Here is a 26,706-nt window from a genome sequence, read left to right on the forward strand (position 1 = left end):
TCCCTACCCATTTTTTTTTAATCTCCCAGCCAGACCTTGGGGTGCCCCTTCTTTCATGTATGCCTCTATATTACCATCTTCTCCTTTTACCTGTCCAAACCTCCAATGCTGTTTAACAGATTTTTAAAATCTCACAGGGAACACTGATTGTGATTTGACAAAGTTTAATTATGTCTCTTCTCTATTAATGCTTTCAATGGAGGTCATTTTATCTCTTTCCTCTACTTAATCCTCCTATTTTTTTTTTTTTTACATTTCCCATGTAAACAGCATTTTCTGTCATCTGCTAATAATCATAAATGAAGGTTTAGAGCATTCAGTGTCCCTTGTTTCCTGTGTTGGCTGCTGTTTGTGTTCTATAGATACGCATAACTATCCACCAAGCAAATGGGCAGTTTTACATCCCACTGAGGAAATCTATCTCATTTTACTGTGTGTTTTTCCACACAAAAACAAGAGATAATGCTGTGGCCAGCGGCTTCACAAACAATGTTTCTTTTGGACGAGGTCTCATATTTTTCAGTTTCTTTCTTTCTGACTGCTTTCTCAGGCTCTTCTGGGAAAAGTAGTGTTGCTGCTGCTAGTCAAGAGGTCCCCCCCCACCTATCAGCAATGGTGTGGCTGCAGTCTCCTCCAGGACCCTCTGGCTTTGTGGCTTCATCTTCAGTACATGGGCTCAGATGGAGGGCTTTTTACACCCCGCGCACTCCCAAATAGCCAATGCTTCTGGATTTTGCCTTTTCAACCCAAGAGAAATTAATGCATCCTCTGGGAATTCCATCCTATTTTTGCCTGACTCACTGAGCAGTGTTCATAAGCTGTTAGCCCCCAGTGCCTGCTTTTGTTTGGGTATGTGTTTTTCTATTTGTTATACATTATCTCTGGATAATATTATTTCGGTTTGTGGCATAAGGTTGGTATTCTTAGTTTTTTTTTTTTTTTAAGATTCTTTATTTATTTATTCATGAGAGACACAGAGAGAGAGGGAGAGAGTGGCAGAGACACGGGCAGAGGGAGAAGCAGGCTCCATGCAGGGAGCCTGATGTGGGGCTCGATCCCCAGTCTCCAGGATCATGCCCTGGACTGAAGGCGAAACTAAACCGCTGAGCCACCAGGGCTGCCCTGTTCTTAGTTTCAATGAAAGTAAAATTTTCTTTTTCAGGTGGATTAATTTCTGTGGTTTGGAGGATTGTAAACATACGGCTTGCCATCCTCTTTCTGGAAGCCTGTCAATATATGATTTATACTTGAAGAATCACTTGGAGAAAAAAAATAATGCGTAAAGAGCAGAAAAAGATTTCATTAAAACTATTTTTTGTTATCAATACTTGGAGACATGTGCATATAATCTCCAAATATCCACCTCCCAATCTCGTGAGCTGCAGAATATATTTGTAACTGCCGTTAGACCCACAAACTTAGTAATATCTCCATCAACACCGAATGTAGATGTTACAATGGAGCTTATAGTGAGAGTTGAGACCCCAAAGAAATAGATGACAGTAACTCTCAGGTATTAACTAAGGTGCAACATTGCCACTTACAAAGCAGTTGGAAGAAAACTAATTGAAGCTCTTAGCTTCTTACCCAGTCACATGTAAATTAGGGTAAGTTAGTCCTTTATATGTTTTGGATAATAACCTCTTATCAGATATGTCAGTTGCAAATATCTTCTCCCATTCTGCCGGTTGCCCTTAGTTTGTTTGACTGTTTCCTTTGCTGTGCAAAAGCTTTTTGTTTTGGTGAAGTCCCAGTTGTTTATTTTTGTTTTTGTTTCCCTTGCCTCCAGAGCCGTATCTAGAAAGAAGTTGCTACGGCCCATGTCAAAAAAGTTACTGCTTGTGTTCTTAGGAATTTTATAGTTTCAAGTCTCACATTTAGGTCTTTAATCCATTTTGAATTTATTTTTGTGTATTGTGTAAGAAAAGGGTCAAGTTTCATTTTTCTGCGTATTGCTCTCCAGTTTTCCCAACATCATTTGTTGATGAGACTGTCCTTTTTCCAGTAAATAGTCTTTCTTGCTTTGTCGAAGATGAGTTGACCATAGAGTTGAGGGTCCATTTCTGGGTTCTCTCTTCTGTTCTTTTGATCCATGTGTCTGTTTTTGTGACAGTGTCATACTGTCTTGATGATGACGGCTTTGTAATACAGCTTGAAGTCAGGCATTGTGATGCCCCCAGATTTGCTCTTATTTTTCAAAGTTGTTTTGGCTATATGGGGTCTTTTGTGGTTCCATACAAATTTTCAGGCTGTTTATTTCTGTGAAAAATACTATTGGTATTTTGACAGGGATTTCATTAAATGTGTAGATTGCTTAGGGTAGTATTGACTAGACATTTTGACAATAGTTTTTCTTCCAATCCATAGTCATGGAGTGTTTTTCCATTTCTTTGTGTCGTCCACAATTTGTTTCATCAGTGTCTTATAGTTTTCAGAGTACAGATCTTTTACCTCTTGGTTAGGTTTATTCCTAGGTATCTTACTGTTTTTGAAGAAATTGTAAATGGAATTGATTCCTGAGTTTCTTTTTCTGCTGCTTCTTTATTGGCATATAGAAATGCCATGGATTTCTGTACATTGATTTTGTATTCCTTCAATGTTACTGAATTCATTTAAAAAGTTCTAGTTTTAAAAAAAAAAAGTTCTAGTTTTTTGGTGATACCTTTTGGTTTTCAATGTAGAGTATCATGCCATCTACAAATAGTGAAAATTTTATTTCGTCTAGCCAATTTGGATGCCTTTATTTCTTGTCTGATTGCTGTGGCTAAGACTTCTGGTATTCTGTTAAATCACAGTGTTGAGAGCAGACATCCCTGTCTTGTTTTGTTTCCATAGTGGAAAAATCTTGTTTTTCCCTATTAAGGATGATAACAGCTGTGGGTTTTTCATGTATGACCTTTATTATGTTGAAGTATGTTCTCTATAAACCTACATTGTTGAGGATATGTATCATGAATGGATGTTGTACTTTGTCAAATGCTTTTACTTCATCTATTAAAACAATCATATGGTTCTTATCCTTTCTTTTATTAATGTGGTGTATCATGTTGATTGAATTGTGAACATTGAACCACCCTTATTATCCAGAAATAAATCCCACTTGATCATGGTACGGGATTTAAAAAACTTACAAAACTCAACACCCCCAAAATGAATAATCCAATTAAAAATGGGCAGAAGACATGAGTAGACATTTTTTTCAAAGAAAGTATACAGATGGCCAATAGACCCATGAAAAGATGTTCAACATCACTGATCATCAGGGAAATAAAATCAATGAAATATCACCTCATACCTGTCATAATGGCTAAAACTAACAAGAAACAACAGATGCTGAGAAGGATGTAGAGAAAGGGACACCTCCTGAACTTTAAGTAGGAATGCAAACTGGGGTAGCCACTCTGGAAAACAGTGTGGAGCTTCTTCAAAAAGTTAAAAATAGAACTACTCTATGACCCAGCAATTGCACTAATAGGTATTTATCCCCAAAATACAAAAATACTAATTCAAAGGCATACATGCTCCCCAGTATTTATAGCAGCATTACCTATAGTAGTCAAATTAAGGAAATAGTGCAAGTGCCCAACAACTGATGAAGGGATAAAGAAGATGTTATGATGTTATATATATATATATAATATATATATATTATATATATATAACATCGTGTGTGTGTGTATAGATATTTACACACAAAATGGATGAAATATTACTCAGCCATAAAGAAGAATGAAATTTTGCCATTTGCAATGACATGGAGCTAAAACATATTATGCTAAGTGAAATAAGTCAGAGGAAGACAACATATGATTTCACTCATATGTGGAATTTAAGAAGCAAAACAAATGAGCAAAGGGAAAGAAAAGAGAAGGAAGCAAATCAAGAAACAGACTCCTAACTATACAGAACAAACTGATGGTTACCAGAAGGGAGATGTGGGGATGAGGAGGGAGTGAAACAGGTGATCAGGATTAAGGAGTGTGCTTATGATGAGCACCAAGTGTTGTATGTGAGTGATGAATCACTACATTGTACACCTGAAACTAATGTTACACTGTATGCTAACTGGAATTTAAATAAAAACTTTAAAAAAAATAGAAGTCAGAAATAAAAGAGGAGTTTTGGAACAAGTTCTATTGTGTCAGAGGTGTGGGAGTGCTTTCTTCTTACATCAAGCCTAAGGAAAGAGGCTTACAGGGTACTGCTCAGAATTTTCAGTTTGCATCTCTTGGAACACTGGGGATACAAGAGGACTGACAACTGGCTCATTTCTGATGAGGGGCTGTTGGGCTAGCCACTCTATGCAGAAGTTGTCACACTGAAGATAATCTGTACTTCTGCTATTTTGGGGGCAAAGAAAGCTTGAACTGTTCCAGAGGCCAGATTTGGGTCACATGTGAGTCTTCTATTACCTCCTCAAGTAAGCATCTGGAGGGGTATGGGTTCCAGCAGAAGAAGGCATGTGAGGTGTACTGAGAAAAGAGTCGTGACCAATCAGTTCAAAAACATGTTTCCACCCAATTCAAAGGAATTGCGAATGAGACATTAGTGATTACATATTATCCCCCCCTGCAACCCTTCTCCCCACTGCCCTTGCATTTCTGATCCCCTTTACTTTGCTTAACTTTATTTTCCTAGCATGTAACTTCTAACATACCATGCAAGTTACATATTAGTTGTCTTTATTTATTGTCTAGATGTATGACAGGGATCTTCATATATGTTGTTCACTGATCCCAATCACCAGAATAATATTTGGGTCATGATGGGTACTAAAAAAATACTCTGTTAAATCTGAATATGAATTGAATTGGTATTTCCAAAGAGCAGTGAGATGGCCCATACAAGTAAACATTAAATACCTCTCATTCCCAGAGCTCCAGGGTGAAAGCCTGGTTATCTAATTGCAGTCAAGTCCAGCATTTCCTCTTCTGACCACCCTCTTCTATTCATTCTCCAACACTGACCTACCATTCTAGAGAGGCCAGAGTTAACCTAGTCAGTGGGCAAATAGAAATAAAAACTCAAAGACGGTTAATAGGGAGGAAACTGATCCTTTTCCCACTACAGGGAACCTCCTCAAGGAACACCTGAGCTGGAAGGGAGTAAAGCTTTAATTGTAACTAAAATTCAGTTTTATTATTAGTATTACCAATACACTGGACTGAACATAAAGAAACAAATGGCTTAAAAATTAGAAATTACTGGAGGAATGTTTGTTTACCTTAAGTTTACCTGAAAATTCATGGAGGCTTCAAAAGTTTCATCCAAATGCCTAGAGGATCTTGAAGGGGTAAACTTCTGATTACATTTCACCAGCTCTGCTTCTTTCACAAACCAGGCACACTGGCATGTTAAATGCACTCCTTTTCTATTCCTCATTTACAGCACACTCCCTCCTGTCGAAATCTTGACTATCCTTTAGATGGTTCTATTGGGGCTGTTTCTGTTTCAGTATCATAGGCAATTCAAGTCCAGAGCCTATATACAACGGCTTTCATTTCCAGCACACAATACAGTGTATAACACATATTAAGCACTCCATAAAGGTTTGATGAGTGAAGGAATGAATAAATGATAGGACTTCTTGGGATCAGAAGGCTTTATGAACAGTAGGAGGGCCAAAGTGTTTATTCTAAAGTGTATGGGAATTAAAATTATATAAGTTAAATGAGTGGGTGCATGTCATTTCTTGAATACCCAGTAAAAGTCCAAACAGTTTTTCTTGAGCAGATGAATAAATGCATGAATGAATGCATGAAAAATGAATGCATGAAAAAATGGCTATGTATATATAGGCAAGATTAAAATAGAAAACACAATTTTGTTGGTTTGTTTATTTATATGTCAATAAAATGATTTGTACATTGGTCCTTGTTTTTCTTTTTTTTTTCTTTCCAGGTGATCCTTGTGTTTGTACTAAGCATTGGGTCTCTTATAATCTATTTCATCAACTCTTCTGAGTAAGTAAAATCACTAGTAACCCTTGTCTGCTATGTCAGTATGTTGTCAGCTAATTTGGAGTTGTCTGTTAAGAGTAATGCTTAACATGCCTCTAGACATACACACACACAAGCTCATAAAAAAGATAAGTGTTCTCCCCAAGAAGCACTATACACATTTCCACAGAAAAATGCACGGGTTTCCCCTGTATCCTATCATCATGCATTGCTAGGGGCTGGGGTGCTGTACACAGGTCTATTCTAGATTCTCTGAGACTAGAAGCCTCCAGCTATGGTATCCAACCTTGGACCACTTAGGAGGGTGTTCTATGCCTTTGGAGTCCTCAAGTGTTGAAACAGCAGTTCTATAGCTGTTTCAGGGTTTCTCATAGATTTCAAACAACTTTGGATGGTTTTGAAAAAGGAAAATGCTAGAGCTCACTTGGGATAAAGGAGTATGTTATTGTTTGCTCTTCTCTAAAGCTTTTCTCTTCTATGCCCAAGTTAGAATGGTTTCTTGGACACAACCCAATCTAATATGAACTCCACATTGATCAGCTGGGAATTACATTGGATTTCCAGCTGCAGTAAAATTGGGATTAAGGGCCACAGAAATCAGGTAACTTTAGAAATCCTAGGGAAACTAGCAGTCATTCTTTTGTGAACTCCTTACTGATTTTTTTAGGAAATGTCTTTAAATTTGGGTTCAGATCAATCCATTTGGCTTAGAGTAGCTCTGTATCAGAGGGGTACAGAAGCCAAAATGTCCTGCCTGGGTAGATGGTCTTGCAACCAAGAAGAGCCACATAATCTCAATGCCTCTGACTCCTCATTGATAAAACAGAAATAGAACCAATAAACTCTATGAAAAGAAAAACAGGTAATTGTTCTGTTATTTTCAATGACATGTGCAGTCCATGGTTTTGTTTGTATATACCTCTTCCCACGAGAAAAGTAATTTCCTTAAGATGTGAACTTAAGTGTCTTGAATTAACCATTCATGGTAAATAATTAGAACATAGTCTATTCTTTCTCTTTATTTGGTCTTATATAGTCAGAGCTCTTAAAATGTACATCTTTATAAATTGCTCTTGTTCCTTTTCCAGCCCTGTTGGAAGCTGTTCTTCCTACGAAGACAAAACCATCCCTATTGATTTGAGTTTCAATGTGTTCTTTAGTTTCTATTTTGGGTTGAGAGTAAGTATCTATGGAGAGTGGGTGTAAACAGATGAACACAACAGGTGCAACCCAGAGAGATCTGTATGTGCCTTAGTTGTACAATCTGCCTATGTTTTCAGGCTCTAAAACTAGACAGTCTGTGCCCAAATTGTCCAATGTAAAAAGAGACATGAAAACTCTCTCTTGCACTTGAAGCTGTATCTAGGCCAAAAATCTCAATGAAAATGAAATGATTCCTTTTAAATATCCTCACTCTGTCACACTGTCCTCCGTATGGGCTTCCCACCTACAACTGAAAAGGCTTTGCTAATAACCACAAGCTAGCAAACCTGAGTAATAGCCTCTGAAACTGCCATTGGCTCCACTGATTCCACTGATGGCAAATATGCCATATAACTGTATAAAGTACATATCTTTGTTTCATTTTTGTTACATTCATTTATTAAATAATTCTCTCATTCCACAGGCACTTGTTGAAGATCCATCTTAGATCTGGATTTCATTGTATTTATCCATCTGATGCTTATCAGAGACTGTATATGTGTATATATCCATGTGTATATATACATTATGTGTATATATACATGTGTGTACAGTGTCTCTGTGTGTGCATATATATTAACTTGTATTTTTGTGACCTTCCTTCAAAACTTAACTCTCACCACACAGACCATCAACCTCTTTTTACAGTAATCTCCCTCTGGAAATGCTTACTTTCTCAATCTAAATAGGGAAGCTCAGACAGCAGGGTTGGCCAGCCAGGCCTCCAGACAGTTGTACTTTTTCCTAAATCTTCATTACTCACAAATAAGAGGCTTTATCTATGTAATAATATATATCAGAAAGTTCCGGGAGCAGTAGGGAAGGTCAAAGTATTCATTCTGAAGTGTGGGAGTTGAGATCTGGTGAGTAAAATGGGTTCATTTATTGAATACCCACTTATAGATGTAAGGACAGTAGAAGTGGATCTATACTAATATATATTCATCTATATAGCTAAGTGTACATATGTGTAGGTAGATATATATATTATAAATACATATGTATAATAGAATGAGATCAAAGCTTCTGTGGATGAGTGAAATATAGCTGAAAGAAGCTACTCTTATGTTCATTTGAAAAATGTTGAGGGTAACAGAATTTGGAGTTTTGTGTTTCTTACATTATAGTTTGTGGCAGCGGATGACAAGATCAAGTTCTGGTTGGAGATGAATTCAATTGTGGATATATTTACCATTCCACCAACCTTTATTTCTTATTATTTGAAGAGTAACTGGCTGGGTAAGTGTGTTGTGGGACTCAGGAACAATCTCTGAAAAAAAAAAAAAAAAGAATCCTTTATGTTCACTCACAAGTATCCTTCATTTTCCTTTAAAGTCTAAATGCTATTTAAAAATATTTCTCATATGATTATATGGTTTTGTAATATATTTTCAGAATTTATTAATTTTTTAACCTCAGCCTGGTGATATAGCTGATGCACAGTACGTGACAGTGTTTGTTTATTGTTTATGGACTGGCTCATCCACACCCTCAGAGGCAAAGCCCAAACATCCCATCCCCCTGCAGCACCTTTATGCAGGGATTCCACATGGACTGGAAGAAATGAAAAGCCTCCCTTGGTCTTTAAAAGCTGTAAATCATCATATCCAGACAGGCTGTGACATGTTAGAGATTTATTTAATTATTTTTTTGTCTTTAATGTGGATGTATGAACAGCACATGAGCATGTGGCTTTTATCACTTTTTATGGAATTCTTTATTATTACCTATTACCTACCAATATTCCTTGCTGTTAGAATTATCCAACATTATAAAGCAAAACATCATGTGAAGAAGGCTGAGGAGCAGATCTTAGAGATTCTATAGTCAGGAGTTTAAGTGGTTTATGAGTAATTTACTGTCTATTCTGAAGAGCAGTTAAATTGAGTGAAGTGTTGAGTGGTGCTTATGATACTTGAGCCACGCTTCCACATGTTTTGTGTTATTAGCTCAACAGCCCCATGAGGTAGGTACTTATGATTCCCATTTTGCAGATGAGGAACTAGAGAAGTTAAGGGAACTGCTTTAGATTGTACCAGCTGTTAAGTGCCAGGGCCAGGATTTGAACTAGAGGCCACGCTCTTAAATCTGCAGTGTTCTGTTGTATTTCAGCATCTCTCAGAGAGGAAGAGTATGAACAGTCACAATTGTGTTATAACCCAGACCACTCCCAGAAGTGACCCTCTTCTTTTGGCAGATTTTTCCTTTTGATTGCTTTGTAGGTTTAAGGTTCTTGAGAGCTTTGCGGTTGCTAGAACTCCCTCAAATCCTGCAAATTCTCCGAGCCATCAGAACCAGGTAAATGTGAGCCCTGCCTTAAGTCCTGCTAACTTGCTGGTTTGGATTAGGAATTAAAATGTAAACTGAACCTTCAACTCATTTCCCATCAGAATTTTAGCTCCCAAGATACTATTAACTCCTTCCCTCCCACTGTATTAACATCATATGCTGGCTGAGAAGTTTGCAATCACTTGAAAGTTTGTTTCTACTTTGTTTTGCAGAGTTGCAATGAACAAGGCCATTTAGACTTTAATTCTGTCTCTCTCCTCAAAAAACATTTTAAAAGTAATCCAGAGGCTTTGATTCTACATACTTGCTATCTTGAATCACATCTCTTCTGTCTAGGAATGTTAAGACAATTTCTGAGCACGAGGTGCCCAGTAGCAGCAGTGAAATTGCTTACAAAAATAGAGCCACCTAAATGCCTCAAAAAAAAAAAAAAATCCAAACTACCTTTGAGCAGTAATACTTCTAAAGTTTTAAGCAGTTCGGTTTAATGTTACCCACTGAAAATCTCCATGCCTCTACATCCTCCCTAGAAGCATCAAATTTTATAGGCCAGGTGGATTTCACTGCTAAGTGTTCATGCGTTATGGAACAGTGGGGACTGGGCTTTTCTGGTGTAACAGGTGGCCCTACCTTAAAACCACAGAGATTTCAGCTAAATTTTAGAGCTTTACTTGGGAAACAGAAGCTTGTCTGATCCCCTTCACTCAAAGATCCTGGTATGAGGTTAGCAATATGAGACATTTCTGTGATCCACTCAAAATTCCTTTTACGAACCCATGCTCTGTATTCCTAGGGCACTGCACTTCTTATTTTTACTTTAGACAGTGTAACAATCTAGCAAATCTATTTTATGACAATACACACATATTTTTAAAAGCAATATAATATCAGGCTAGTGGATATCATAACAAAGTGTAAAGTTTTGGGGCAAATGTGTATGACCCAGTATGTTTAGAGCTGGGCATCTGAGACTCTAATGTTTATATGAATCAAGCAGAGGATGCAGATCTATAGATCAGAGGTTGTGTCTGGGATCCCACATTGTTAATAATGTTCCCAGGTAAACGTACCGTTGCTTCTACCCCAACAGCTTTTTGTCTTTCTTCCTCTAGCAATTCAGTGAAGCTTTCCAAACTATTATCAATAATCCTCAGTACCTGGTTCACTGCTGCAGGATTCATTCACCTGGTAAGCAACTCATTAAGCTCTCTAATGTTGCTGGTCAGCATAAACTTCTTTTCTTTAAAAAATGCAGGCAAACCTGAATTCCTGTCTCACTCTGTGAGGTTTATCATTTTACTTCCCCTTTCTGGTTCTTCTGCACCCCATATTTTTCACAAATACATGTTTCCTGCACTCAAGGCATCTATGTTCTGTCTTCCAACTTTCAAAACTTACTCTCAGGAAAGGATCTAACAAGCTTACCCTTCCAATGTATAAGCAATAGGTGAAACTTATTGCTGTATCTTTATAGGGGTCTCCGCATTTTACTAAAGAATAAAAAGTCAAAGAAATGAAGGCAGTGAGAGATTTTCACACTAATAAAGCTGAAAAGTTTTGGGAGAGGAATTGGTGAGTTGCAAAGGGGAGCTTTGGGGCTTTCTTAGATCTCCTAAAATCAATCTGCATACATAGCTGCCTCCTTTGCCTGCAGGAAAGGCTCATTCTTAGCTCACATAATGGGCATTATAATAAATAGGTTTCAACAAGAAGGAGCTAACTCCTTCTATGGACTCTGTTGCTTGAGGACAGTTGAGGAAAAGTCATTAAAAATGCACATATTGAAGTAGGATCTTAAGAGCAGAGGTCTTTGAGAAAAGCAAAACAAAACAAAAAAATACAGCAGGAGTCTTTTCACTTGAGTCCTTCTTTCAAAATTAATTAAAGCACTAATGATAAAAAAGAAAAAAAAATAGTTACCATCTTCAGCTGACAAGCAAAATGTCAAACACCAAATGCAAACTATGGTATGAACCTTCAAGAAATCTGAAACCAGCCACATCCCTCCTCAATCCTTAAGCAGGAGAGAAATTGCCCAGAGAGAAAATCACAGTAGGACAAGCAGATTCTGTGTCTAGAGGATTGCGGTGGGGTGCATGGGCTCACCATGAGAGCAGCAATCATCAGTGTCCTTCTGAAGACCTGCTGGTCATCACAGAATGGTAGGCAACAGAGTGTTATAGGAGAAACCATGGTACCAGGATGTTTTTGTCTTCAGTAGCAGTTCCAATGTAGGGCTTTTAGGCTGAATGTGGCCTATCGACCTATTTTATTTGACCTAATTAGTTTGTACTTTCTGTTATATATTTTTTTCTTGCTAACTTTTATAAAGAGCTCACATAAAAACTCAAGTTTCTGTATTCTTTGGGAAAATACAAAGTTCTGGCAATCCACTCTCCCGAGGCCACCAACAGTCCTCGTTGAAGACTAGTTACTCCCTGTTAATAGCACATGCTCTTGAGCTGGACACAGTTTCCACCAGGCTCACTTGAATCAAAGTCTCTTTCTGGACCTTTCTAAGCATGTGAATATGCGCCCTTGTTGGGCATCTAGTCACCCAGGTGAGGAGACCTCCAGTGAAGGATGCATGCAGAGCAACACAGAGAAGCAACCAAATGGCTTATGACTTAAGGATATCCACAGTAAGGCATTCCAACGTCTGGAATGTTGAAAACCTAGAAGAGTTACATCCAAGAGCAAAGAAAATGGCAGATTTTCTTGGGAGGATATTTGAAATGACAAAGCCAAATGAAAGCTATTAATTGTCCGAACTCACCATCTTTACATATACTTATTGGCCTTTGGCTAAAAATTAGCCAATTAATTTTGGCCATTAAAAGGTAAGTATTAACCAGAAAGAAATCAGGATGATGCTCATGCATAAATTCTGTCAAAAATAACAAGGAGCTGCGGTGGAGGACACAGAGACATAAGTATAATAACAGTTATTTAATATAACAGTTTTAAGAACAATTATAAGATAACTTGTCCAAAGAAACAAAGGAGAAGTTAAGAAAAATAAATCTATATTTGAGAAAAATACAAATAAAAGGCTAGAAAAACTTTAAAAATCCTAATTTAAAGAAAATACATATGTTTTATTTTATTTAACTATTTTATTTATTTATTCATGAGACACACAGAGAAAGGCAGAGACGTAGGCAGAAGGAGAATCAGGGACCCCAATGTGGGACTCGATCCCAGGACCCTGGGATCATGCCCTGAGCTAAAGACAGATGCTCAATCACTGAGCCACGCAGGCATCCCATACATAAGGTTTTAAATAAAGGATTATTAAACAGTAGCAGGAGTTGGAAAAATGGGCTGAATGATATCAGAGAAAAGAGGGAAAAATATTACCAGAGCTGAAAACTACATTAGAAGGACCCGAAATTAATAAATGTGACAAAGACATGCTTAGGAACATGGTAGACAGGACTGCAGCAAAAACACTGATGTGAAAAAAAGAATAAATTCCTCCAGCAATGTCAACTGAACATAAGATTAATGTTTCTGAAGAAAAGGACATGACAAATGGCACCAGAAAAATGCTTTAAAATAAAGTCTTGAATCTATGGGTTAAAAGGTATACTATGTCCTGGGAAAAATGACCTGAAACTTTATTCCAATCATACTTTGGAGCAGTTTACTGACCTTCAAAAATAAGGAGAGAAGCCAAGCAGAAGAAAGCAATGTCTATATAAGGGGGAGACATGAACCTAGCCTCAGATTTCTCATCAACATCAAGGAATACCAGATGGTGATAGAGTAGGGGCTGCAAAGTTGTGTGGAACTATAGCCTATCCTGTCATTTTAAGTATGCAAGAGAAAATAACACCCATGAGTCCCTTCTAAAAATATATCTTGGTGATAAAATCCAACCACATAGGAGATGAGTCAAAACTAGGAACTCAGGAATGAGGAAACCATGATATAAAGTAGTGGTGATCATTATTGAATGAATTAAAAGTAGACTAAGGCATAACCGAGGGAATTATGGTTGGACTACACGTACGGGTACAATATAAAGATGACATAACTTGTGCAAATGGTCGGGAGGTAAGAGGAAATTGAAGAGCATCCTTGTGTCCTCCTCTATAGCACTTCTCATCCAAAGTTAAACAACATGAAGTTTTAAAACATGGAATTTTAATTTTGCAATATGGAGTTAAAAATGATATCTTGACATTTGCCCATAATCCTTTACCTTAACTTTAGCTTATTTTCCATCTGGGACTGATGGGTCTATGCTCACATGGTTAGGAGGAAGAGCAAAGTGGACAAGTAGACCAGCAGGAGGCTGTCAGATCTTAGAAAGGTGCGGGGAGGGAAGGAGGGAAGGTGGTTGAAACACTAAACACTCCCAAAGAGAGTGAGCTAAACCTTAAAGGGTGACTTAACTTGTGAAGGAGATTTCCAGGTTGAAATAAATTTACTTTTAATTTATACAAAATGTTGTGCCAGAATAGGATCGAACCCCTGTCCTGAGATGATGCTGTAAAAGACACTATGGGGTTTTATCTTGAAACTGTCGCAAGCAACAATTTTAATCCTGTGGGAATATACATATATATAGTCATATATTATATATATATGACTAAATACATATATATGACTTAATCTGTGTGGTTTAGACTGGTTTTATTGTAATACACTAGTCTTAGAAAACAGTGAAGATTTCAGAAGTTAGGGGAAGCAGATTAGTAGACTTTGCAACAAAATCCACTGCCAGCCATGGGAGTTAAATAAAGACATACGATCCCTTTCTTATTTTGGAGTAGGGTATTATAGGATTCTATACTTTAACTTACTAATCAAACTTAAGAAAAATTCATTCTTAGGGGTACCTGGATGGCTCAGTCAGTTAAATGTCTGCCTTTGGCCCAGGTCATGATCTCAAGGTTTTGGGATTAAGCCTCACATTGGGCTCCTTGCTCATTGGGGAGTCTGCTTCTCCCTCTGCCACTCTACCCACTCCTGCTCTCTCTCTCTCTCTCTCTCAATAAATAAATAAATAAATAAATAAATAAATAAATAAATAAAATATTTTTTGAAAGATAGACTTAAGAAAAGGTCACTTTTAGGGGATCCCTGGATGGCTCAGTGGTTTAGCGCTGCCTTCGGCCCAGGTCATGATCCTGGAGTCCCGGCATAGAGTCCTGCATCGGGCTCCCTGCGTGGAGCCTGCTTCTCCCCCTGTGTGTCTGCCTCTCCATCTGTCTCTGTATCTCTCATGAATAAATAAATAAAATCTTAAAAAAAAAAAAAGAAAAAGTCACTTTAAAAAAGTGATCAAATACTTGAGTGAACTATATTATTTCTAATTTCTGTTTTAGTTCTGAACACTGAAACAAAAAAATCTACTTTCCTCAGTCATATCTAACATTTTATCATTTTTTGCAATAAATAAAAATAGAATAGCAAGGAAATATGTAAGCTATTTGGAAAAGAAGTCTAAAAATGGAAAAACAAAATTTTATACATTATATAATTATTATTTGGGAGAAATCAGAGGAAAAATTCTTCAGTTTTTTCTTAATCACTGAAAAGATTTTTTGTTTTGAGGGCAGAATAACCTGGAAAACTTGTTTGTTTGTTCTTCCTTAGACACTAGCCTTCATGTGCTTAAGCTCATTGAAATGAAGTGCTTATGTAGGTGCTTCTTTTTTTTTAAGTGCTTCTTCTTTAATGATAACACTGAGCTAGTGAAAAATAAGAATAAACAATAATTAATCCATCTGAGAGCCTTTGGGGTGGCTGAGAGCCTCTTGGATGTGATTACTTGCCCAGATGAAGAGAAAAAGATATGGGCAGCCAGTCCCATGGAGCCCTCCAAATGTGGGTTCAAGCTACCATGTCCTCTCAGAGTTCAGCACAATAAAGGAAAACAAGACTCACAATAACTACCCAAACTTTGCAAACTTTTTAGTGCAACCAGGGAATCACTTAATACTTCATTTGGATTGAATTAACTGAAACTAATGCAGTATTTTGCCTATTCTTTATAAACTTTCCCTTGGATTCCATTCAGAGATCTTTCCTGAATCTCCTCTCTTTGGACAGGTGGAAAATTCTGGTGATCCCTGGCTCAAAGGTAGAAATTCACAGAATATATCATATTTTGAGTCTATTTACCTGGTCATGGCAACAACGTCAACTGTTGGCTTTGGAGATGTGGTAGCCAAGACATCCCTAGGACGGACCTTCATCATGTTTTTCACTCTGGGGAGTTTGGTGAAGAATATTTTTAATATCTTTGAATATAGCTACATAAACCAAAAACATGTAGTTAATGGTGAGAAATAAAGCAATATAGGTTTGAGAGTGAATGTTGCATTATTCAGAGCAGATGTCAAATGAAAATGGAAGATATTAAGAGCCCATATTTCCCAAACCACATCCCCTGGAGAGCATGATGTAATCGCTTGATTGCCAAACATGAGGATAACAGACAAAGGAGAACAGACTTTCCTTATTAGCCTCTACACTGAATTGGGCAACCCTATATTCCTTTATCTTTTGCCCATCAGTCTTTTTTCCAAAGAGGAAGAAGGGCATTTGAGATTAGATTTGAAGAAAATTCTGTTATTTCCAGACCAAATGCATAAGCTCTCTCTGAAGGAGCATTTTACCTCAGATATGTGAGTATCTGCACTTGTCATGGGCAAAGGAAACCTCCTTTTCTTTTAGTGACTTGAATTTCAATTCCTTAAAAACCATTAACAGAATTCTCCATTCCACTATGGTGATATTCCTCTGTCCATTGTTACATTCCCTCATTTCAGTCATTTTTCCTTGGAGAGAAAGGCTGTGTCCCACATGCTTTATTTTTTCGAAGGCTTCAAGTAGTACCAGCTCTAGGGGTCAGAAAGGCAGTTAGATGTGAGTAGGGAGCAAAATGGGCAGGAAAAAAGGTTGCCTTACTGCTTGTCTTTGCTTTCATCATTTTGAATGCTGCAAAGCACTTTATTCAATTTAAACCAAATCCAAAGATTGAAGTAAGGAAGAAAAAAAATGGTCTGCCTTTTAAAGAGAGTTCACAGTCACATCCCTCATAGATAAGAGAAAGTTTTGTGCATCTTCCTTCCCCCCATATCAGAAAATAACGACACCTAAGATTTTATTTGCTGATCATTTTAGATCCTATTTGCGAATTATATACCTGAAATGGTAGAACTTTTTGCTAACAAGAGGAAATACACCAGTTCCTATGAAGTAGTCAAAGGGAAGAAGTAAGTATAGCTTTCAAGTATAATTTCTACAGTTTGAGAATTCCTACTAGTCACATATCCCTTTCTAAACACCTATTGTCTGGCCTAGGTGAATATATCGGCAAGGTCCTTCATTCAGTTAACAGAGTTGGGCTAAAATAAATACCATAAGAAGATATTTGCTATTTGATAAACACTGCTATATAGATGCCTAGCACTTAGTAAATAAACTAAAATGACAAGAGAATGTTGCCATTCCCTGTCAAGTATTGATTGTGGCAATATTTCTATGTTTCTTATCACCAACTATTCTGATACATCTTTTACTAACTGTCCTATTCATTTTAATCATGTGATTAACTTATGGCTAACTTCACATAATGGATCAAATTAAAGTCACAGTTCAAATTTAAAATAATTACTTCAGTTCTGTTATCTTGGCCCAAACCCCCCTATACCACATGGGGGCTCGTTCATGGGCAGAGGTTTCCTAGGTGGAATAACAATTGCCACATCTTCTACAACACTTCATAGATCACCTGTTTTGTCTGTGTCACAACCACCTGTTCCAGAAGGGAAACAGAGTTGGTGCTATTTCTTACCCTATTTCTCTGTAATGTGTTACTTCAGTTTCCATTATGGTTTTCACATCTAAGGAGGAGAGAATGAATTGGAGATCTTAAATTTGAAGCCAATCTTTTTTATTTTGTCTTGATTGGCTATAGAGGAAACAAGTACAGTGAAAAACTTTCTTGGAGTGGTCTTTTAGCATAATTGGATGAAAACCAAGATTGACCTAGGAGTCTGAGGGGGAGAGTAGTAGTAGTAGTAGTAGTAGTAGTAGTAGTAGTACTACTACTACTACTACTACTAATAATAATAATAATAAAAATGAGTTGAAAACAATGAAATGAACTACATAAGCCAAAGTCTGACCCAATTTATTGCAGGACAGGGATGTGGAACATATGCCAAAGTAGCCCAAGAAGTCTGAAAAATTTAAAATTAAGTTAGGCTAAATGTACACTTTCAGTTTCTTTAAATGAATAATACAGGGAAAAATAGCTTCTTTAAATGAAGGAAACCTAAGGAAATTGACAGCAATTTTTCACTGTAAAAGTTACATGCATAGATTTTTGCACCTGCCCTAGATATCTCTCCACTGGGCTCACTTTTTTTGTATGGACTAGATAGTTTTCAATGTGGAAGATAAACCAAAATGATCTAGAGTGTATTGCCACCTCTGCCATTTGTTTGACTATGAGAGAATCAGTGAACCATGCTGAGACTCTGTTGTTCCTTTGAAAAAGATTATATCAGCTAATCAGGAATCAAGTGAAAAAAATTAAGTGAAGTAACACATGTGCCAGTCAATTACAAGTTATAACAACTATGAAAAATATAGCAATTATGATAGTTATTATTGTATTCCTGAAAAGGTATGTGTAATTCAAATGTTTGGATTCATACCCCAACATGGGGTGAACTGGGACTACAGAAATTTGACATTTCTTTTCTCTATTGGAGATGAATTCTTCAGCGTTTCTATTTTAAAAATCTGGGTAATTCAAATACCAGATGGATTTATAACTGTGTTTAAGCAAATTGTCCATATCTAAGTCTTGACAGCAAGATACTTCTGTTCCTCCAATGATCCACCTCACATAGTCTTGCTCCCTAGGTTCATCGTGGTCTGTGGAAACATTACAGTTGACAGTGTGACTGCTTTCCTGAGAAATTTTCTCCGGTATAAGCCTGGGGAAATCAACATCGAGATTGTTTTTCTGGGAGAGTAAGTGTATCTGTACAGTTCATGAGCACTAAATTAACAATTGAAATATGGGTGCATTTTTTTAATGGAAGAGAATTGCCCTTGCAATATTCATAGAAAATTAGGAAATAACAATAAGCAAAAAGAAAAGAAAAGGCAATCTTATGACCAGGGATATATTTTGGAATATATCTTGCCTGATGTTTTTCTGTGTATGTCCTAACATTGTCTAAGAGATTTCTTATCATTTAGGAAAGTATTCCATATTTATTATTATTACATATGGCCATGAAATGTGCACGTCTAGTGTACTTTATAATTATTATGCTGTTAATTCTTAGAATTGGAAATGTGAGTTCAAGTAGGTGCAGAAAGTATTGTTTTTGATGATGTTTTGTTCTATGAAGCTTACATTTCCACAAGTAGAATCCAGGTCAACTATTTTGTGAAACACTGGAAAATGCATACTTAAAAAGATTTTTCAGTAGGCAAAATGGTTTCTCATTGTTTTATTTTTCAATTTTGGTTCCTACTGAGACTGAAAAATTTTTAGGTTTTGACTGTTTTCTTTTTTGATGAATGAAGGAATTTGTCTTTTCATTTCTCATATCTTCTTTTCTACGAGGATGGCTATCTGTTGTTTTGCTGACTTCTAAGCAGTCTTATGTATTTGATATTAAACTTTTTGTGTTGTATGTTGTAAATATTTTTCTCTCTCTGCCTTTGTGTGCGTGTGTGTGCATGCATTTTTTTTTTTTTTTTTTTAGTACAGAGTGTTGGATTTACATGCACTAAAATCCATTGGCTCTTTCATATTGACATCTGGCATTCTTTGGCCTCTCTGTTCTAGAATTAAGCAATACCCTCAAGCAATGTCCTTAAGCTCTCTGGAATTGATTTTGTATAAATTGTTGTGAACCAACTTCCTTATTTTCTCCAAGTGGCTCATCAGTTATGCACACATCACTAAATAAGTCAGACAGATTTGAAATGACATTTTGATCTTATACAGCATTGTATATGGAGTCACTTCAACCTTCACACATTTTATGCTTAACATTTTGTACTTTTTACATTAGGGAATTCCCAGTCCACTATAACTTTGGGCTCTTGTATATGGGATAACCAATAAGTGTTTTGAACTCTTTCATGGTGCTATTTAGGGACAGCCAACAGTTCTGTTAAAGTATCATTGCCTGCCTGCCTTCTCAGTAATTTGCATATTACTTGAATCCTTATTTTTAAAAATAGTTTTAAAAAGTGCTAAAATTAGTAATAAAGGGCTAATAATTATAATCCAGTTGAGACAGAAAAGGAAATCATTAGATGTTTTTACTTCTGTATTTTCATGGACTAATGTAGGTTATTATAGGTACTTATCAAGAGAATGAAATTTTTAAATGATGCAAAATTCATCTAGAATTTTTCCAATTACCTATAATTCTGGATGTCTCTAAAATTTATATCCTCTGCCAGACATTCTCTGTGGTTCCATATTCACACAACTAATTGCTTCTTGGATATTTCCACCTCAGACTTCATTTCCATCTCCTTTCATTTTTTTAAATTATTATTTTTTATTTTTTTCCCATCTCCTTTCAAAAAGCCCTCAGACTTAACCTTTTCAAAAGTAAACTCCTCTCTTCAGCTAATAAGACAAATAAAAAATATATATATAAAGGAAAGAAACTGGCATTTTCTATCTCAGCAAATAAGACATTATTAGTGCAGTCCCTTAAAACAGAGACTGAAGCATTGTTTTTGCTAACTCTCTTCCTCAAACCCTGTGTCCACTTTCATCAAGATCATCAATTTTGTCTCCTTAATAAATACTAATTCTATTTCTATCATTTCATCTCCACTATCACAACCCCATTCAAAGTTAATATTTTGTCTCTTCTCAGAGAGGCTACTTTAATGATTTGTGCTTTTTTTCTCAGAAGCTCTTTTCCTACTATTATATGACCAGTTTATTCTTATTCTTCAGCACTCAGAGAGTACTCCCTACCGCTAATTCAAGCAATCTAAATTAGTGTCTTCTTTTTTTTAATATTTTAAAAGATTTTATTTTATTTATACATGAAAGACACACAGAGAGAGGCAGAGACATAGGCAGAGGGAGAAGCAGGCTCCTTGAAGGGACTCCAATGTGGGACTCAATCCCAGGACCCTGGGATCATGACCCGAGCCAAAAGTAGATGCTCAACCACTAAACCACCCAGATACCCCTAAATTAGAGTCTTCTAATCCTTCTTTCTCACTACTCCATTATATTTCCTCACAATCTGCAATTGTGGTAGATTTTTCTTTAACATAGCTATTTTTAAAATATTTGTTTGTTTATTTATTTATTTGTTCATAAAAGACATATGGAGAGAGGAAGAGACGCAGGCAAAGGGAGAGGCAGAGGCTTCATGCAGTCAGCCCAAAGGCAGACGCTCAACCGTTGAGCCACCTAGGCGTCCTTCTTTAACATAGCTATTAACGTTTCCTTCTCTTACTGTATATTCATACTGCTCCTCTCAATAAAAGATGGTGTCTCTTCCTCTTCTCTTTGAATCTGGGCTAGCCTCTGATTGAGTTGATAAATTGGATGCCACAGAGATGACCCTTTGTTGGTTTCAGGCCTAGCCTTTTTAAGAGGGTTGACAGTCTCAACTTTCACTGTCTTGAAGCCCTTTGCCATCCTGTGATGAGTCAGAGTAACTTGTTGGGGAGAAGGCTCATCCAGCTGTCGGCTGCTCCGATCACATAAGAGAGACAATAGTATATTGTTTTTGTTTTAGATCAGTAAGTTCCAGAGTGGCTTGTTTTGTGGAAAGAGATAATTGATATAAATGTGGTCCTGGAAGTGGGCTGCCATCATAACAAAAGTCAAAATGTGGCTTTCTCCTTGGAACAGGTGGTAGGCAGAAGACAGAAAAACAGTGGGGACAATTGCTGTTGGGTGCAAGAAGAAGAGCACAATTTTGGTAACAATGTCACCAAAAAATAGCATGATAGTGAAGGTGGCTTTTGGAAGGTGGCTTCCAGAAAATTTCCTGGAAGAATGATAAGTGTCATTTTGCTTCAGTATAATCATGTATGATGAGATATTGTAGGAAAATAGAGGTAAAAAAGAAAGTTTTTAGTTTTCAAGCAGAACCTAAACGAAATATAGAAGCCTCAGAACAGTCTCTCCAGCTGGCCAAAGAATGTCAGAGGTAAATGACCTCAGGGGGTAAAAATATCAAATCCAGGGTGCTACAAGATATTACCTTAATTAAATGGACAGTATCCAATCAAAGGTGCAGCTGTAAACCCCAGGGAAAGTTAAGGTGGTGACCTATAGATGCTCTTCTTGGGTATAAAAAGGGCTTCTATGAAGCTGAAGGACATTCTCCCCAAAGTTCTCACAGTCTCAAAATAGAGATCTGTCTCCAAAGGAATCCAAAGGGTATGAGTTTGGGGGCATGTACCTGAATAATATTTATAGAAAGTCATCAAAGCTTTAAAGAAGATTTTACTGCTAAATTAACTAAATTACTGCTAAATTAACTGCCAGCTTGGAGTAAATGGGACAAAGAGACTTCACAATGGAAACAAATGCCTCTGGGCTCCCAACTCAGCAGATGCAGAAATTAGGCTGAGAGAGTCATTCAGGGACAAACATGGGCCATTTTTTAGGCAAACATAAGGGGATCATAGGGTCAGAGGGCAAAGACAAGAACTGAGAAAAACAATGGATTGACTCATGAGAGCATAATAGGCCCCTAATCAAAAACATCTGAATCAGGGGGCATGATAATATGCGCTTAGATAATTTCACGGTTTTGGTGGACCAGTCATTCCTATATGCCATCTGGTAACCCCTCGCATCGTTTGGTTTGGAGTGTCTGCTCTAGTTTTCCTATCTTTGCTCATCATGGTATGCTGGGCATTGAGTTGATGATGACTTGTCTACCTATGTCATAGTCATCAGATGAGGAGGAGCTGTGCCTGAGGAGACCCATTCTAGACCCAATGTAGATGACAAGACCCAGGACTTTAAGCTGATGCTTTAAAGAAATAAAACTTTGGGGATCCCTGGGTGGCGCAGCGGTTTGGCGCCTGCCTTTGGCCCAGGGCGCGATCCTGGAGACCCGGGATCGAATCCCACGTCGGGCTTCCGGTGCCTGGAGCCTGCTTCTCCCTCTGCCTGTGTCTCTGCCTCTCTCTCTCTCTCTCTGTGACTATCATAAATAAATAAAAATTAAAAAAAAAAAAGAAAAAAAAAAAGAAATAAAACTTTGGGGAGACAAAATGAGGATATTTTGTCCAGGGGAGGGATGTGAATTCTTGTCGAAGAGTGTTTTAGAAGATGTCTGCCAATATTCCTCCAACAAAAGTAGAGTCTGTTCACCCTTCTGTTGAAACTGGACAGGCATTTTGACTTATTAAAATATTAATAATATTAATAATTTTAAAATTGAACTTATTAAAATATACACAAGTGACTGGGCTGGTTATAGGCCCAGCCTTTAAGAGGCCTGGCAGCTTCAGCATCCAGTCTGTTGGAGCCCTAAACCATTATAGAAGTTCACCTACTCTGATGGAGGGGAGGCCCATCCATGTGCCAGCTCTTCCGGGTAAATGCAGACATATGAGTGACTCCAACAAAATTGCATGGAGCCAAAAAGAAACCCAACTGAGCAAATCAAGCCAAGGAATTTCAAGAAATAACAATTTGCTATTTCAGGCCACAAAAATCTTGCAAAATTTTAAGCAAAAATGAGAAATTGTTACTTTTATTTCTTTGGTTACCTGTTATTTGAGAAAAAAATCAAAGATATGATATAAATTGTCATAAGGGTAAAATATTAATTTATATTCCTATAAGTCAGGATACCTAGTGGCGTGCAACAAAATTATTTATGACTAAATTAAGCAGAAAAAAAATGTATAAATAGTAATTATATAGCTCTCAAAACTTCCAGAAGAGCCAGATAACTAGGCTTAGAGAATATACAACATAAAACAATAATAATGTGATATTTTATATTTGTTTATATTTCTAGGTACTTGGTATTTTCAGATGTTATTGGAAATTCTGTCTTATTAATTACTTTTTCTAGTTGTTTGCTTTTGGCATAAAACACAAAATTGACTTTTGTATATTAATCTTCTATCTATCCATATTATTCGATTTCCATTATTTAAATCATTTTTTATAGTGGTGTTAGGGGTTTCTATGTAAATAGTATTTTGAAATAAAGACAGTTATTTTCTCTTTTCCAATCCTGTGTACAATTTATTTTAGTTTATTATTGTACTTGATGAGATATCAAATATAACAGCAAAAAAAATTGGCAATTATATCTTTTCTTTCTCACAAAGAAAACTCTTCTAATATTTTGTCATTATGGACATCCTTTTTATTTTAAAGATATTCTTTGTGGTCTTAAGGATATTCTATTCCTCATACACTATGAGCTGTGTTTCTTAACTGGGTAAAGATATTTTCATCAACATTTTCTTTGCATCTGAGGTGTCTCTCTCTCTCTCTTTACATATATATATATATATATACACACACACACGCACACACACTTTTAATTTGTTAATGTGGTAAATTACATTGATAGTTTTGAAGTTATGGCTATTTTGGCTTTGTAGTATTAGCTGGAGACTATTCCCTCTTTTTAATATCTTCAAAAGACACTGTATGAAAATGGAATAATTTGATGTTTGAAAGTATGGTAGAAGATACTGTAATACCATTTAGAACTGGTGGATTTAAATTTTTGTTTGGTGTATGTGTGTGTTCTGCTTTTAGTTTGTTTTAAAAGATTTTAAATTATGGCTTCAATTTCTTTAATGGTACTAGGACTATATGGGCTTTGTCTCCTCTAGAGTGAGTTCTGATAAGATATATTTTCGGTAATTTGTTTCGTCTGAATCTTCAAAGCTGTTGCATTTGGTTATCTGCTGTATTCTCTCACTCTTATTTTTATCTTGACTTTTCTGTAGGTATTTTATCTTCTTCATTCAATATATTGAATTCGATTCCCTGCAATTTTGTATTCTCTCTCTCCCCATTGATTTTACTACAGCTTTGCCTATTGTATTAGTTTTTTATTGGTTGTTTTTTTCCCAAAGATATAGCTTTTGGTTTTGTTGCTCTTCTTTGTTTCATATTTCTCTTCTATTTCATTCTTTGCACTTCTATTTTTATTTTCTTCTTATTTCTTTGGGTTTATAAATTTCCTTTAAAGCATTGCATTTGTTGTATCCAAAAGCTTAGATGTTTAGTGTTTGCAACATGATTTATTTCTAAGAATTTTATATCCTTTGTTATAATTGCCTCCTAACCCATGTGACTTTAAACAGTCTATTCTTTTGCTATCAACCTCTAACTTAAAATATATTGTGATTAGAGATCATAATATGTATGACAATTAATTTTTGTAGTATGTTGAGCCTTTCCTTATTTGTCAAGTAATTTGATAAATATTTGTTTTCTCAAAAAAAATTAAAAGTATTCACAATAGCCAAGGTATAGAAACAATCTAACTTAAGTGTCTATTGATGAATGAATATATATATAAATACATATATATAACACATGTGTGTATATGCATACTGTGTATACATATACTTCCTTATACATGCATACATACACATACAAACATATATACATACATACATAGTAGAGTACTTTTCAGCCTTAAAAAGGAAATCCTGTTATTTACAACAACATGGATGAATCTGGAGGGCATTATGCTGAAATCCAGACAAAGAAAGATAAATACTGTGTGCTACCTTATACCTGGAATCTTAAAAAAAAAAAACTCATTGAGCAGAAAGTGGAAAGATGGTTGCCCTAGGCTGGGATATGGGGAAAGGACAAGACAGGGGCTGGTAAAAAGGTACAAACTTCCAGTCTTAAGATGAATAATTTCTGAGGATCTAATGTATAACATGGTGATTAAAACTTAAAACATTATATTGTGTAATTAAAATTTACTAAGTGAGTAGAACTTAAATGTTCTTACCCTGAAAAAGACAAAACTATGTAAAGTGATGGATGTGAAAATTAAGTTAATGGGAAGAAACCTTTCACAATATATACACATACCAAATTATCACATGATACATTTTATGTATCTCACAATTTTATTTGTCAGTTATACCTTAATGAAGGGAAAAAAAGGACTTAGAAACCATTGATGGTTTTTTCCTGCTTAATCAGTAATTAAGAGATGTGTTGAAATCTCTCATGACAATGACAAGTCAGTCATCAATTTAAATCTCTCTAGTTTTGTTAATTTTTTCTTTATATATTTAGAAGCTATTTCATTAAATTCATTGTTGTTTTAAAAAGCCATATCTTTTTGAATAATCGAAATGTTTTTATTTTATACTGAACTTCATCCTTAGTAATTCCTTTTTTTTTTTTTAAATTTTGGGGCATCAACCTGATTTGTATTTTTTCTTCTCACTGTGATTGACTAGGCTTGATCTTCAAGCCCATGCCTGAAATAAGACCAGTATGGACTAGTAAGGGAGGATGGATGTTTTCCTAGAGGAGATTAGGAGTTCTGTTAAAGATATAACAATCTCTAAACCAAATTCAGGCATCTTTTTACATCTTTGGTACTATATTCTTTGCCCAGGGTCCCTCCTTCTTTGGAATTAGAAACTGTATTTAAGTGCAACATGGCCTATACAACTTTTATTTCTGGATCTGCACTTAAGTGGGATGATCTGAGACGAGTTGCGGTAAGAACTAGTTTTGTTTTGTTTTTTTTTCTTCTTCTTTTAGTTTCCCTAAGCTGCAACAATTAAGATGATAAGATATATTGCTCTTTTAAAAGTATTACTCCAGATGCTTAAATTGGAAGAAAATAAGACTTCCTCAATTTTAAAAACTGATCATAAAGGAAATGTAGTAATTGGTTTCTAATTCCTCCTTGACAGATATCAAGCAGAACTCACTGTTTGCCTATGCTTACATTTATTTATTTCACTAAATTCTGTCTAGTGCAGTTTTATTTTATAAGTCTAAGAAATCTGAAAAAGTTATGGATAGCAAAAGTGTGTTTAATCTTCCCAACCAAGTAGGATCATTACCAAATGACAGATTTCCCAACTTTTTCTAAACACACTGATGTGCCTTCTGATAGGAGAAACATTAAGGAAAATAGCAGAAATCCCATTAAGATTGGAATGAAAAATAATGAGCAAAGTCCAACCATCTAGACAGCTTTCAATTAAGATCAAAGCCAGTTTCCTCTCATGTTTTAGGTTTCAT

At 36.1% G+C, this 26,706-nt stretch overlaps 1 protein-coding gene across 6 annotated transcripts in view; it reads left to right on the top strand.

Moving 5' to 3' along the window:
• KCNU1 (potassium calcium-activated channel subfamily U member 1) overlaps positions 1-26,706 on the top strand; it is a 146,541-nt gene that overhangs the window by 14,429 nt on the left and 105,406 nt on the right. For 4 of the 6 annotated variants that reach the window (XR_013352962.1, XM_077849126.1, XM_077849127.1 and 1 more), the window contains exons 3-11: positions 5,902-5,963; positions 7,049-7,139; positions 8,291-8,402; positions 9,386-9,461; positions 10,565-10,640; positions 15,516-15,686; positions 16,593-16,684; positions 18,345-18,455; positions 26,069-26,174. Coding sequence is in view for 5 of the 6 variants with exons in the window: in XM_077849126.1 (XP_077705252.1) it covers positions 5,902-5,963; positions 7,049-7,139; positions 8,291-8,402; positions 9,386-9,461; positions 10,565-10,640; positions 15,516-15,686; positions 16,593-16,684; positions 18,345-18,455; positions 26,069-26,174 (897 nt within the window). In the remaining variant the exon portion in view is untranslated. Of the gene's footprint in view, positions 1-5,901; positions 5,964-7,048; positions 7,140-8,290; positions 8,403-9,385; positions 9,462-10,564; positions 10,641-15,515; positions 15,687-16,591; positions 16,685-18,344; positions 18,456-26,068; positions 26,175-26,706 lie in introns of all 6 variants that reach the window. The other 2 variants (XM_077849124.1, XM_077849125.1) reach the window with 2 other exon arrangements.

Source organism: Canis aureus, chromosome 15 (genome assembly GCF_053574225.1).
Source record: "Canis aureus isolate CA01 chromosome 15, VMU_Caureus_v.1.0, whole genome shotgun sequence".
NCBI lineage: Eukaryota > Metazoa > Chordata > Mammalia > Carnivora > Canidae > Canis > Canis aureus.